Source organism: Astatotilapia calliptera, chromosome 20 (genome assembly GCF_900246225.1).
Source record: "Astatotilapia calliptera chromosome 20, fAstCal1.2, whole genome shotgun sequence".
Taxonomy (NCBI): Eukaryota; Metazoa; Chordata; class Actinopteri; order Cichliformes; family Cichlidae; genus Astatotilapia; species Astatotilapia calliptera.
The window spans coordinates 2,573,187-2,588,520 of NC_039321.1; the positions used below are offsets into that span (position 1 = coordinate 2,573,187).

A 15,334-nucleotide genomic window follows, 5' to 3' on the forward strand; every position below is an offset into this window, starting at 1 on the left:
TTTGTGCTACATTACAGGTTTATTGTGATAATTTTTACAAACTGTAACTATGGAATTTCCAGATTTTAGGATAAAACAGATCTTATCATTTTGTTTCTTTGTAGTCATTTGTGAGTCACTTTACTGTGAAATTCATTAGACTAACAGAAACCCACGGGCCACTTGAGGTACTAAACAGTCAGCAGTTTCCCCACGTGAAAAATATTTCTATATATCCAAAGAACACGCTGCTTTTCTTTCTTTTTATTGGTTTTAAACTGTTTGTTTTAAGAAATCATTAACTTTAACGTGTTAATAATTTTCCAGAAGCCTCAGTCTTATCATTTAAATAAATAACTGCAGACTCTGCTCACAGTAACAATTATATCACAGCATCCAGCAGCGACGCCATGTTTAATGAGCAATAATTAAAGATAACTGAGCTTTGAGGTCTCAGTTAGAAAAGTGCTGTATAAGAATCAGTCCATTTACTATTTGTGTGTGGTGCGTAAAATGAGTAAAGTGCAAGTCATGTATTTTCCCGTCATCATGGGAAATGACACATAGTGAATATCCGGAATGTGAGAGAATAACCTGCATGTCATCTCTAAAACAAGAGGGCGCCAATTTCAGGGAAATGAGAAATGCTGAATATTTCTCTCAGTTTTCTGATCATCACTTTCTCTCACCTCTTTGCATCCCGGATGGTCGGTCAGTTCGTAGTTTGAAGCGTGCAGCGGCTGACCAGCGTTCACCGGGTTCAGGATCACTTTATCTCCCACCACCACCTGCAGCAGAGAGCAGACTGAATAATCTGCAACTATGGATCTATTGTATATATTTTGATGCTCTGATGGTGGCACTAAAAACGAAAGGTCAGGCTGTTGCCATGAGCGCAGATTTTCCTGTAATGTGCAACAGTGTTTCACAGATGTGTGCCGTAATGTGCATTTACATTGTCTCCGTTGGCACGCAGCTTCCAAAACGGCTGGATGAAGTGCCAGGAGCCTTCGTTTCCCGTCCCGTCCAGAGTGACTCGCATGGCGTTCTTCTCCAGCAGAGCCGGCAGCCGTTTGTTCACCGTCAGGTATTTATTACTCTTCATGTGGAGCAGCTGCAGACACATGTACATCATTGCACCGTATGTCACGTAGACAGCATTTAAAATATGTCACTAGGGCATTATATAACCAAATGCCACTAAAATAGTCCCCAATATAGTGAGCAGCTGTTTTAGGGAAGAACAGAGCCTATGTTGTTTTTTTGTTTTTGTTCTTATTTTGCTCTCGATTACACCTGAAAGGTTTTTAAAAGCTTTCTGGGGTGTTTGTGACTCAGCAACTGTTCTGGAAACAAGATCTTTACTTTGTCTTTTTTTTTTTTTAACATACTGTGAAAAAGTGAACACAAATCAACAAAACCTCACAGTTTTGTTGCTGCTCTGGTATTTAAAAGAGACACTACTGTACATTTGATTACACTTGAAGGAAAACACTGACTTCTTCACTTCTTCATTAGGATTAGATCAGTGTAACTAAAATTACTTTTATGTTTAAGAAAGAGTTTTGTACATTTTTTGTTTTGTTTGTTTGTAGTTCACTAACACCGAGTTAGTCATCAACCTAGAAACTCACTGCACTCGTGGTGTCACAGACTGCAGATCTGAAGACAAATAAACAACAGAAATGATTGGAGTGAATTTTTGCTTCTGTGTTGTTTAGTTAATAAACTTAATAGACACACTTTTAATTTTTCATTTCATGGCTGAATGTTTTTAAACCTGTGAAAAAGTATCTTCACTAATCTTTTGCTCTTCAGGTTAGTGACACAGTCATACGTTCTACACCTTAAAAACAAACACGTTCACACACACACATTGGGTGTGGTATCGTCTGACTGAATCTTATTCAGATTGTTCTGTGGGAAATGTGTGTGTGTGTGTGTGTGTGTGTGTGTGTGAGAGAGAGAGAGAGCGAGGGAGAGAGTAATGACAAGAGGTCTTCAACCTTGAAAGGAGGTTAATATTGACACTAACAGATAACAGCATGTACATACTCACTAAAGCAGTGCTGCTGTGTGTGTGTGTGTGTGTGTGTCTGTGTGTAAATGATCATACAAACACCAGCAGGGTCGATTACAGCTATAAAAAGGGGAGCGGAGGCGTGTGAATCACCTGGTTATCATGGCAACTGATGTCGCCCTGCTAGCAAAGAGTAGCGGTCACAGTGCAGACACTGGTTGGCTTCAGAGCAGGAAGTCCTGACAGACAATGCAACTCTGCAGGCGTGTTCTTATATGCAGACGTGTTCAGACGTGTAGCCTGTGAGTGCTGTCTAACGTCACCACAGTGAGATTTAAAAACACATCTGCATTGACCTGGAACTTTGATTCTTTTGAACTTTTAAATGTGCAGTAAGTTGGATTTTGGCCTCTGCTGGGTGGTGGGAAAAAAATTGTTATAGATAATGTGTTAAGATTTCTTTAAACTGCAGCTGCTGCACACAAAGGACATTAACATTACATTACAGACACACCATCTGTTAAATTGTTTGTTATGTGCTTATTTTTATTGTAATTCTTTCCCTACAAGGGATGAAAAAACCTTTATTACAAAATATGCGTGAAAATGAATTTCAAGCATGGATACTGGCAAATGTCTTTTATTTTATTAGTATCAATATTCAGCCGATGTGGTGCGTTTAGCTAAACTGAAAAGGGATAAAAACACCGAACGGGAAAAAAAATAGCATAACACATTAACTCAATCAGACCAACTGATAGACAAAGTAGCAAAAGAGTTTTTAGCAATGTGTTAAATAAAATTTAAATTCATGACTGGGCCATCAGAGATGTTCTGGGAGGGAAGCAAACTGTTGGCTAACTTAGAAGCTACCACTGAAAGTTTTTGCTATAACAATCTTATGATGGTGTTCAGTCATTGGCTAAAATCTCACTTTTCCATTTTTCCAGTGTCAGTTAAATGTCACTTCTCTCTCACCAACCATCTGAAATTGAAGAAAACAACAGTATGACCTACTAACAGGGGGCTCTTAGGAGCGCCGTGAAAACGAGGTCATGCACGCTTCCTGTTAACAATACTGCGAGTGGGCACGGGCCCTTATGGCAGCATTATTACTTTCAACAAAGAGTTTATGTGGCTGGTTGGTTACCGGTCTTTATGACAAAAAGGGCAAATCTATCTGACATTCTGTCATGTGCTCACTCAAAATAAGAAAAATAAAAAGTTCAGATATTCTTCTGGATCAAGGGATTTATATCATGCATGTTGCAAAGGGAATTTTCAGCATTGGTGAATCCATTTTTTTAAAATCATGGTTGGGCCTACCTAATGAAGGGAAACCTAAGATTCGCTCTCTTTGATTGAGCCATTAGGGCTTCTTTCAAGTTACAAGAACTCGTACAATAACTAAAACATTTTCCAGCTTTTGTTATTTCCACTGCACTTCAACCTAAAGTTCCATAAAGCTGAGGCAAGTTGACACATCAAGACTGCTTTTTGAGTCATATCTAAATACAAGAGCATAAAATGAGAGGATTGACGTGCAAAAAAGAAAGCTTGCAGTTGTTTCTACATTTTTGTGCCCATATCAGTCAAGCTGCTGTCAGGTCGTGTCAGACAACGACATCTTTATGGTAGTCCTCGTCATTGAACATTCCTGTCTCAAATTGTAGCTGAAAAGTTTATGCAAAAAGTGAAAAAGGAAATGTGTGAACTTCACTGACACAGCATGTGCTCATAGAAGGAAGCTTACTGGGAAAAGTAAATACATCCAGAGGGCGCATGATGTTGACTGACAGTCTGATATGTTTCGTCTTTGGGTTGGTTGCAATGAAAAAACATTAACAGTGAAAAGAAATCGATGAGTCAGACGCAGGTAAAGGAAACAAGTGCAAACGTTGTTTACCTTCAGTCATGAGCGAATCATGAGGCAACATGATTCTGGGCTCCTTGCATCCTTCCTTGAAAGGCCTGCTACAGTCTTTCCCTGTGCCATTTCCTTCTTTATTGATTACATATTTTTATGTGGCAGTTTTCTCTCTTGTCTTTTTTAAATCATTTTGGTGTTTGGGCACATGTTTCTGGCCTTTTTTTGCCACCTTTGTTTTGTGGTTTTGCATTTCTCTGTGGAGGGTTTCCTCCTGGAGTCATTTAGTCAAAATACATATAAATGAACTGGATGACTCCATTAATCAATGAAAATGAGAACAAGCAGTGTATTGGAGAATATCTGCTTATTCATGAAAGACTGTGACCGATCAATCATACTAAATGTTCATAATTGTCTGTGTTTGGTCTATAATCACATAAATAGTCTACAAATCTTTGTGCTCCACTTCATTTGAATGAGAAATAATTCGTTTACCTGTATGACAGTTCCATATTTGACCACGTCTCCATGGACTTTCTTGTTTTCTGTCTCGTTCTGCTTCTGCTCCAGATTTGATGCATGCTGCAACAGACACAGCTCAATCCAATTAAACACAGCTCAATCTAATTAAACGTCTGCCAATGAGCCCTCTCTCAGGCTGATGTATAATTTGACAAATAACAAACCACCAACAGCAAGTCTGTAGTCATATTTCTCTGCTGATGTGCAATGGTGCCCAAGAATATCTAAGATATGTTTCGCTTCGCACAAAAACTAAGGGATTTAGTAATGATGTCCTCGTAGGTTAGCTAGCCTAGCTTCATCCATGCGCTCATGCTTCTGCTGAAATGTGTGTGTTACCTGTAGTTTTTGTAGCAGAACCACATCACCAATCTTGTCCTTCTCATGTTTGGCTTGTTTTGCTTTCCAGAACTGCTTCTGAGCCGAGTACCGACTCATAGGACAAACCTTAAACAGGCAGTCTGCAAGATGAAGAAGAACAAGAAGAAGGCACTTTCTTTGTTATTACATCACAAGACCCCCTGCAGAATGGGATGGAATTATATATAGAGATGCACCGTATAGTCAACACACATAACAAAAAAACGTAATGTCATATTTAAGCAGGAATATCTGATGGATTGTGAATCAGTACTGAAAATAATGTAAACTAATCCTTATGCTGGGTGCTGCCTGTTTATGGGCTTAAAATGGCCACAAAGCTAAAACAACATGTGGTATTTCCCAATGATTAATTTTAGGACCCAAAATGTTTTTTTAGGAAGATTGACTTTGAGTCTTTAATATATACAAGATATGCTCAGAATGAAAGGGTTTGGGGTCAACTCAAACTCAGCCCCCTGCACATGCACTGCCTGCCCACCAGGGGAGAGCTTCACTTCTTACTGTCTATATGTCACTACTATTTACCAGTTTCACCAAGATGCTGGTCTCAATCTGTGTTATGCTGATGACTTTTTTTTGAAACATTTTGTTATTATTTTTTAGGTCATATTTAAGCAGAGTAATAAGTGACTTCCTTTGATGTAAAATGGCAAATGGCCTGTATTTGTATAGCACTTTACTAGCCCCTAAGGACCCTTACACATCCAGTCATCGGTGATGGCAGCTACGTTGTAGCCACAGCCACCCTGGGGTGCACTGACAGAGGCGAGGCTGCCGGACACTGGCGCCACCGGGCCCTCTGACCACCAGCAGTAGGCAACGGGTGAAGTGTCTTGCCCAAGGACACAACGACCGAGACTGTCCAAGCCGGGGCTCGAACCGGCAACCTTCCGATTACAAGGCGAACTCCCAACTCTTGAGCCACGATCGGCCCAGTATATTATAAAACCCTGGAAGATCATCATTATTAAATCCCAAAGGATTTAATAACATACTGTTATGACCCAGTGATGTGTTTGTTGGTGTTGTGCCTCCCACCGGAGGATGGTGGCGGTATTTTCCCTTTTTTCTCTCCTAGGAGGTGGACACCTGGGCGTGGCTGCTAGGTATCTGGGTGGAGTCTCTACACACCTTCCGACTGGATAATTGATGGACCACCTCCAGTACTTAACGTCCGGATGACAGTCACCTGGGAGTGCTGTTTGGAACCCCGTTGACTCGGTCACGGAGTTGTGTGTTGTGTCATTGTAGTGCAGGCTGGAGTATTCACGTGTACCTCTAGCCTTGCCATGTAAATAATTGTAAATAAGTTAACCAGTGGCGGTCACTTTTTTTGTTCCTTTGCTGTATAACTTTCACTGTCGCAGCCTAGTAGGCGTGAGAAGCCGTTTTCTTTTGTTGAACAAGTTTTCTCCTGTTTTTCGTTAGATAGTTAGGTAAGTGACTTGTCTTTTGTTTTGGCTTCTTTTTATTTTGGTGTAGGGAAGACTAGGGATTGTTTTATAGGGAGTTTTGTTTATTGTTTTGGCATTGCTCACTGCTGATGAAAATAAATGGCTGCTTAAATACTTAAAAAAGGTGTCGTTGTTGGGGTTTGTGCGTGGGTGGGAAGTGAGTGGGGCAAACTATTTGTTACGTTTATTTACTTGCCGGGACCAGAACGTAACATATTGGGGGCTCGTCCCTTTGGTGGTTCTTTTTGTGGCTTGTTTTCTTGGTTGGCGGTTTTTTCTTGTGTGGGGGGTGTGTGTGTGTGTGTGTTAGGATGGCGTTTAAGTTGGAGGACTTCACTCTGAGCCCGTCTGCGGAGAAGTTGGACAGGTGTAAAAAGGCTGACCTCTTGCTTGTTGCTGAATTCTTTGATGTGACTGTGCCGTTGACTGCGAAGAAGAAAGAGCTTAGGGAGCTCCTGTGTGTCCAGTTGACGGACAGGGGGTTGTTTGGTGAGCCGGGTCCTGCAGGGGGGGTTGAGCTGGGGGCTGTTGCTGGTGTTTCTGCCCCACTGAAAAATCTCCCTTTTCCACCTAGCCCTTCTGTGGAGGAGCTGCGGTTAACGCTGCGCATTAAGGAGGTGGAGCTAAAGAAACAGCAGTTGGAGGTGGACGCTATGCACTTGAGGATCAGGGCTCTGGAGGTAGAGAGGGGAGCCTCTGTGTCTGCCAGTCCTCCTGTGCCTCGGTTAGCCCCGCAGTCACCATCCCCGCAGGTACCCTCCCCGGAGTCATCATCCCCGCAGTCGCCATCTCCGCAGCCACCGGCCCCGATGCCAGGTGGTGGCTTTGATGTGAGTAAACACATCAAAATGGTGCCGGCGTTTCGGGAAACTGAGGTGGATTCGTATTTCACAGTGTTTGAACGTATCGCAGGTGCGCTGCACTGGCCAAAGGATGTGTGGTCTCTTTTACTCCAATGTAGATTGGTGGGGAAAGCTCAAGAGGTATGCACCGCTCTTTCTCTGGAGGACAGTTTTGACTATGATACGGTGAAGGCTGCTGTCCTGCGCGCTTACGAGCTTGTGCCAGAGGCTTACAGGCAGAGATTTAGGGATGGGAAAAAATCCGCCAACCAGACCTATGTGGAGTTTGCCAGAGAAAAGAAAACTCTGTTTGATAAGTGGTGTCATGCTACAGAAGTAAAAACCTTGGAAGACCTGCGTGAGTTGGTGACGTTAGAAGAGTTTAAAAATCAACTACCAGACACTGTGGTAACCTACTTAAACGAACAGAAGGTTACGACTCTCGCCGCTGCTGCTATACGGGCTGATGAGTTTGTGTTGACACATAAAGTGGTGTTTTCGGCTCCTGCTCACAGTTTTCCGTCTTCCGGTGACCCGCCCCGATGGTCTCCAAGGGGCACCCGCCGTGCCATCCCCTCATCCGTTGAGAACCGCGTGTGTTTTTTTTGCCATGAGCAGGGACACCTTATTGCGGTTTGCCCTGCTCTGAAGAGAAAAGAAATGACCAGGGAGGGTACATCTCCTTCCCCAATAAACCTTCTACAGACAAACTCTCCTACTTGGGGGGAGGTGATGGCACCCGAAAATGATAAAGTAGATAAGGAGTTTAAGCCGTTTGTGTCAAACGGCTTTGTTTCCTTGATAGGAGAAGATCGGCGGACTCCTGTCAGTATTTTGCGAGACACTGGTGCGAAACAGTCGCTCATTCGTGAGGGGGTCTTACCGTTTTCAGCTCAATCCTGTTGTGGGGCGGATGTGTTAGCCTGGGGAGTTAGGATGTGTGTAATACGGGTTCCTTTACACTTGGTGCAGCTTTCGTCTCAGTTTTTGTCTGGTGAGGTTAAGCTTGGGGTGCGACCCCAGTTACCGGTTGCAGGTATTGACATCATCTTGGGAAACGATCTAGCTGGCGGCACAGTTTTTCCGTCGCCAGAAGTAGTCGATATACCACTTACAGATAACAGTGGTTTCGATCGTGCCACATCAAAGGCTGTTCAAACCGTCAGTGTAAAGATATTTAGGCAGAGGAGAGGTGCGAGTGGATCCCAGCAACAGCAGCAGCAGAATAGGAGGCAGCCCAAGGGGACGAGAAGAACAAATATTCAAACCACAAGGGTCGCTGAAGCCACCATGCAATCAGACCCAAGTAGATTCACTTTTCAGGACAGTCAGCAGCAAAATGCTGAAACCAGGCCACCTGCTAGAAAAAGACAAGGACCTCGACGGCATAGGGACCGCAGAAGAGGCCAGCTGATGGTGGCTAATGCTCCATCTCCCACCCTTAAATTTGACACAGACTTTGATTTTGATTCCTCCAACGCGCAATTCATTAAGGAGGCGCTTGAGAAGAAGTTACAGGAGGGGCTGAATCTAAAAGATGGGAATTCTGAGGGAAGGGAAAAGGAGGGGTTGCAGCTGAGTTCAGGGGAGGATCATTTTGGTCCAAAGTGCTTCTATGACAAAGCAAAGTTTTTCTTTGACAACATCTCATCTGATAATGGGCTCAGACTGACGTGGGCAGAGGAGACTTTTGGTGTCCCTGGGCGGTTCCTGAGGGGCCAAGGATTCAGAGGTGGACGCCAGTGTTTTGGGGGCGGGTGCAGTGCTCGTGCAGGAGGATGAAAATGGCATTGACCACCCAGTCTGTTTCTTTTCTAGAACATTTCTAAAACAGCAACCAGCGCCTCATGCGTTGGTCCTTACTCCTACAGGATTTCAACATTGAGATCCGATATATAAGAGCTTAGAGAATATTATGGCTGATGCCCTCTCTAGGTCGTAAATCAAACATCTTTGTGTGGGGTTGGATGTTTGATTTTTTTTGGGTGGGGGAAACTGTTATGACCCAGTGATGTGTTTGTTGGTGTTGTGCCTCCCACCGGAGGATGGTGGCGGTATTTTCCCTTTTTTCTCTCCTAGGAGGTGGACACCTGGGCGTGGCTGCTAGGTATCTGGGTGGAGTCTCTACACACCTTCCGACTGGATAATTGATGGACCACCTCCAGTACTTAACGTCCGGATGACAGTCACCTGGGAGTGCTGTTTGGAACCCCGTTGACTCGGTCACGGGGTTGTGTGTTGTGTCATTGTAGTGCAGGCTGGAGTATTCACGTGTACCTCTAGCCTTGCCATGTAAATAATTGTAAATAAGTTAACCAGTGGCGGTCACTTTTTTTGTTCCTTTGCTGTATAACTTTCACTGTCGCAGCCTAGTAGGCGTGAGAAGCCGTTTTCTTTTGTTGAACAAGTTTTCTCCTGTTTTTCGTTAGATAGTTAGGTAAGTGACTTGTCTTTTGTTTTGGCTTCTTTTTATTTTGGTGTAGGGAAGACTAGGGATTGTTTTATAGGGAGTTTTGTTTATTGTTTTGGCATTGCTCACTGCTGATGAAAATAAATGGCTGCTTAAAAACTTAAAAAAGGTGTCGTTGTTGGGGTTTGTGCGTGGGTGGGAAGTGAGTGGGGCAAACTATTTGTTACGTTTATTTACTTGCCGGGACCAGAACGTAACAATACTGAGATAAAATCTGATGGACATTTGTCTTGTTTTATGATATGTAAGGGTTAATAAAAATATTGAAAAGGTTAATCAGTAACAAAAATATTATTTTGCACTGAGTGTTTCCTTTTGGCAGGCTTCCAGAAATCGACCAATTATGCTGCTATTTAAACACAAGCCAAAAAGAATTGAGTGATAAGTGACTTCAAGCCACTTGTTTGTGTGCTATGGAAGCGGAAGCAGCAGACATTTGTGCACAATGAAAATGTGAGGCATCGCCATGACTGTTAGGATTCATCATGTGGGCACGATGAATGAGTGCACAGAAGACAGACAGACTTTGTTTAATTAGACAAGATAAATAAGCAATTAAAAGAATGCTGGAGAGAGCAGCATTCAGTAAAACTAATACAGTTGGAGCGAAGTGATGCAAGAGCACAAAAGACGGGCAAATATTGACTCTCCTCCAGCAGATCCTGTATGTTTTCACGCTGTTCCAACTGTGTGTTTGTACAGCAAACAGAATTTGCCTGTGTGTAATTGCTCTGTGTAACTTTACTAGGATATGAATGTTGTAAAAATCAGCTTAACATAGAGTACTAAGCTTTGAAACAACCATAGAGAAATCATATAGTATTTAATTAGGGTGTAATTGAAGGAACAATGATGACTTTTGGACGGCCGTTGATTTTTTTAGTTGATATAAAAATTGCGTTAAAAACATTTGGAGAAACAGCTTCAACCTTTATATTTCAGAACATGGCTTTATTTATTTGATCTAATAATTCAAATTATATTCATTATTATATATTATCATTACTGTGTTCTTACTTCAAATAACGCATGTATTTCTTAATAAATTAATGCATTTACCCACCATTGTTGTGTTCCTGCACCTTTAACAGTGCGTCCACACTCCTTTGTGCCGTATTGGCTTTTATGAACTTTCTCATACATTTTTGACATAGTTTTTATGTGTCAGAGCTGCTAACAGTGTGACCTACTTAATGCCAAGATTTCAAATTTTAAATAAAAAAGGAACATAGTTCACGAGGGCAAAGACTTATGATAAAGAGAGAGATTATTTATTTGTAAAATTAGTTTAAACAGTCAGCACAGTGAACTTCAGTCCATCAGTCTACCTGTTAAGTCTATACACTGCTCTTATGGCTTCTTTGTTTTGCTATCAGATGGTTTTGTTTTTCCATGTGGACTCTTATCAGCCACCAGTAATGCTGAGGAAATGTGTGAGATGTTTAAATGCAATTTAACAATTTCATAAGTTTGATCATCAGACACTGGAGCTGCTGTCTGTTCTGGATTTTTACTTTTTTAACCTTTTGCTGTCAGTCACTGTTTGTGGTCCACTTATAAACTGGTTCAGCTGCTCAGTGAGAGCAGATGGTGAAGTAAGTTTATAAGAGAGAGAAACCATCAGAGAGCAGCTGGTGGAAAACTTCTCCTCCAATGGTCTCTGATGATCATAGCTGGACTAACATCACACACACTCCATTTATATTTCATACAACACACTGGAGGTTTCATTCATCGTCATGAATCTGTTTATCACTTAAATAGAGCAGCAGACATTTATACCAAATTAAATAAATACCAGAATACTATTACTGATCCAAAACACAGCAACACAGCAACAGTCATTCTTACCCCTGAATTTCTTTGGGGGGTTGTCCAAATCTCCAGCAGCTGGCTCAACCACACATCGGTCATCTACCAACCTGCAGACAGACAAAGAACAGGAAACATGCCGTCAACAGTGGCGTCACCCAGAGGGAGAGCCCAACAACATCACAACAAGTAAACATTACATACTTTTCTTATGCTTATTTCTAGCTCTATGTTATACAGCAATTATATACATGTAAAGCAATTAAAGTAGTTTTGTGTGATTCACAGTTCAGAAAAATCCTTTATCTTACACCAGGCTTCGATGAGGCCCTTCAGTTCATCCTTTGTCTGAAACAAGCACATTAACCTTTCTTACCATCCAGGTAAGACTAAATACCTGAGTTTTCACCAGATCCCACATAAAAAAAATCACCACGTATTAAGACATGACATTAAGTGGGACTCAAAAAGAAAAAAACATGAACTAAAATCTCATGTTTTAGGCGCTCAGGTGCTCTGCTGATGAAAAATCACCCTTTAAAATTCATGTCAGGAACCTGATGACAAGGCAAAAAGTCAGGGTCTTAGACAGGCTTAGAGACCAGTCAGCAGCAGCCAGGTGACCGCTGCTTGTTATGGAAAAAATCCCCAAGAAAGTGAGTTTGATGTCTGTTGCTGTGAATTGCCCAAGTCAGTAGGGAAAAAACTGTATTCTCTAACTGGTTAACCGGGGGTGGCAGAAGGTTGCTGGCCATAAAGAGGCATGCAGTCCTGCACCAAAAACCTTCTTGTGATTGGTCACTAGAAGTTTGCCACAATCACCTGTACCCCCCTGCCATGGGAGGTGCCCACTCCCAAACACTCGCCTGCTTTCAGTTTCTGGCACTTTTTCCAGTTAATGAATACACATCCTTTTCTTTCCTGGTGACCAGAGGTTTCTGAGGGCGTCGCTGACCTGTGTGACTGAGGCTGTAGGTTTTTTTGGTTTCAGAAATATGCAGCTCTGTAGTTTGAAGGTTGTAGAGACAACATTGTAGATACTGTAGAGAGACACATGACCTAACAAGCTGAAATGACAGTCGGGTTGAAGAATAGTACTTTTGTTGTAATGCTTTTCTAAGTTATATCTTATTTAAATAATTAATTACAAACAAACTTGGAAAAAATAATTAAAATTAATTATAATAATTGACTAACTATACGTGGCATTTACTTTGTATCTTAAAAATGTTAAAAAAAAACACTCCAATACAATCCTGTTAACGAAACCTTAGAAGTACAATGGAACTAAATAAATGAAATAAATATAACACTTGTCAGTGAAGCTACGCAGAGATCAATGCCGATAAACTGATTTCCAGTGAAATCTGACAAAACAGCCGGTAGCGTTTGGTGACAGGTCACTGATTAAAGCTTCTTCTCCCACAGATGGTCTAATTTGGAAAGTTGTAAGTAGGGTGAGAAATGTCTTGTTGATATGTTGAACAGCAGAAGCACAGTCATTTTAAGAGGTGACAGGAAGCAACACTCTGCAGTCTCGTGAAGACGTTTGTGGTAACTCTGCATCTATTTTTAGACAACTTTTCTCATTAAACGGGTTGGAGGTTTTCAACCAGTGCTGCCAAGACACAAGCTGTGAGCGGTGACTCTGCCCCCATCGGTACAGATTAAACTGATCGACAGCATGTTCAGCTCAAAACATCTGAGAGCACTTTATAGCCCTGCATTGTTTTCTGTTAGTTTCCTGACATTAACCTAGAAATAATAGGCAGCTTAGATGATTTAGAACCAAACAGAAGAATAACAATACTGGGACTGACCACGCTAACAGTCACACTTCTTATATGTATCTACAGTGGTGTGAAACAGAAAGGTTTCATAGGAGTTCAGCAGTGCAGTTTTGTGAATAAGAACGATGATTCAGCGCTCAGCACCTTTAGCAAGAAGTTCTCTTTTTCTGTTTGACAGTCTCTCGTAGTGTTGTGGAAGAACTTTAATCCGCTCTCCTTTACAAAGATCTCTTGATGTTTGTGGGCAGTTGTTTAAACACAGCTCTCTTAAGGTTGAGGTCTGGACATCTGACTGGGCCACTGCAACACCTTCATTCTTTTTATTTTCAGCTGCTGTGCTTGAGATCATTATTCTGCTTCATCACTCACTTTGTGCCAAGATTTAGCGTTTGGACAGATGCCTCACATTTAGAATATGTAGGAATACACAGGAGTGATTTTTAATTCTTAACTGCAATTTTCTAAAAAGCGGTAAGAATTAAAATACAAAAAATAAAAACAAAAGATTAACTTGCAGGTAAAGAAAAAAATACTAAATGAAAAGGAGTCTGCTTTCTCCTCCTCTCTGACGCTGTTGTTTCAGTTTCTTCAGTTGCACTTTCTGTATGTTTAAACAGTATGCTGATGCAGAATGGGCAAGCATGTTGGTTTAGATTAGCGTATGCACAGTGGTAAGAACAACATAGAATGGTGCTCCAACGGTAATTTTACCTGCACACTGTTTTTTGTGCAGTGTGAGAACATTTCTATACAAGTATTAGAGGATTCATTTGTTCCAGAGAAACAGGCCATATCATCAATATTCCTTTTGTATGTGTGAAACAACTATCAATCTGAACTAGCTGGTATTTATTTGTGCACCAGAAAAATTAACTTCTACCACGTTTTGTTATGGTAGAAATGATGTCCCTTTATCTATTTTATTCACTTCACTTTTAAAATCTTTCTAACACACAGTGGAAGCGATTTAAGTTTTGGAATATAATAATAATAATAATACATTTTATTTAAAAATAGCGCCTTTCAGAGCACCCCCAAGGACGTTGTACAACAAATAAAAAAAATAAAAATATATCCACAATAATAAGAGTAACAGATAAAAGTTAAGAGCATGCAGAGGTTTAAACATAAGCAATTTTAAACAGGTGAGTTTTGAGGGTGGACTTAAAAAGAGGGAATGAAGTAATGTTTCTGAGGTCAGGGGGTAAGATATTCCAAAGTCAAGGCAGAGCAACTAAAAGCCCCGCCCCCCACTGTAATCAGACGAGCGGAAGGAACAGAGAGAAAGAGAAGATGAAGATGTGAGGCACCGGGATGGGAAGTTCATCTGTACTAAATCAGAGAGATATGGTGGAAAGAGAGAATGAATAGCCTTAATGTATAAAGGATTATTTTAAAATGAATGAGAACTTTAACCGGGAGCCAGTGAAGCTGCTTCAGGATTGGGGAGATGTGGTGGGTAGAGGAAGTCCTAGTAATAATACGGGCAGCAGAGTTCTGGACATGTTGGAGCTTGTTAATGGATTTTTGTGTAAGGCCAAATAATAGTGAGTTACAGTAATCAATTCGAGAGATAACAAGATTATGGACAAGAATGGCAGTGGCATGAGGAGTGAGGAAGAGGCGGAGGCGATTGATGTTACGGAGTTGAAAATATGCTGCACGTGTGACATTATTGATACTGTTGAGAATGACACCCAAAGCTTTTCACAGAGGGAGAGATAGGAACAGACGAATTACTGATAGTGAGAGAAAAAATCATTAATTCTGGATAGTGATAGTTTAGTGCCAACCAGGACAAGTTCTGATTTATTGCTGTTGAGTTTAAGGAAGTTGGAGGAGAACCAGGAATTGAGTTCAGCCAAGCAGAAGAGTGGAGGAAGAGTAGAATCGGGTTTGGTAGAGAGGTAAAGCTGGGTGTCATCGGCATAGCAGTGGAACTGAATGTTATATTTACGAAAAATGTGTCCGAGCGGAAGAAGGTAAATGATGAAAAGCAGGGGCCCGAGGACAGATCCCTGGGGCACCCCAGTAGACAGAGGAGAAGGCTGAGAAGTGAAGGATTTTAATTGAATAAACTGAGTGCGGTCAGACAGGTATGATTTAGACCAGGCTAAGGGAGTATGAGAGAGGCCAATAGAAGCTAATCTGCTAAGAAGAATGGGGTGAGAGACGGTGTCAAAGGCTGCAC

At 41.6% G+C, this 15,334-nt stretch overlaps 1 protein-coding gene across 2 annotated transcripts in view; it reads right to left on the reverse strand.

Moving 5' to 3' along the window:
• The window catches only part of itpr3 (inositol 1,4,5-trisphosphate receptor, type 3), a 74,618-nt gene that overhangs the window by 40,615 nt on the left and 18,669 nt on the right, over positions 1 to 15,334 (reverse strand). For both annotated transcript variants that reach the window (XM_026154035.1, XM_026154034.1), the window contains exons 4-8: positions 11,393 to 11,463; positions 4,731 to 4,852; positions 4,365 to 4,451; positions 935 to 1,093; positions 669 to 767 (exon numbers count right to left, since the gene is read on the reverse strand). In XM_026154035.1, coding sequence (XP_026009820.1) covers positions 669 to 767; positions 935 to 1,093; positions 4,365 to 4,451; positions 4,731 to 4,852; positions 11,393 to 11,463 — 538 coding nt within the window. The remainder of the gene's footprint in view (positions 1 to 668; positions 768 to 934; positions 1,094 to 4,364; positions 4,452 to 4,730; positions 4,853 to 11,392; positions 11,464 to 15,334) is intronic.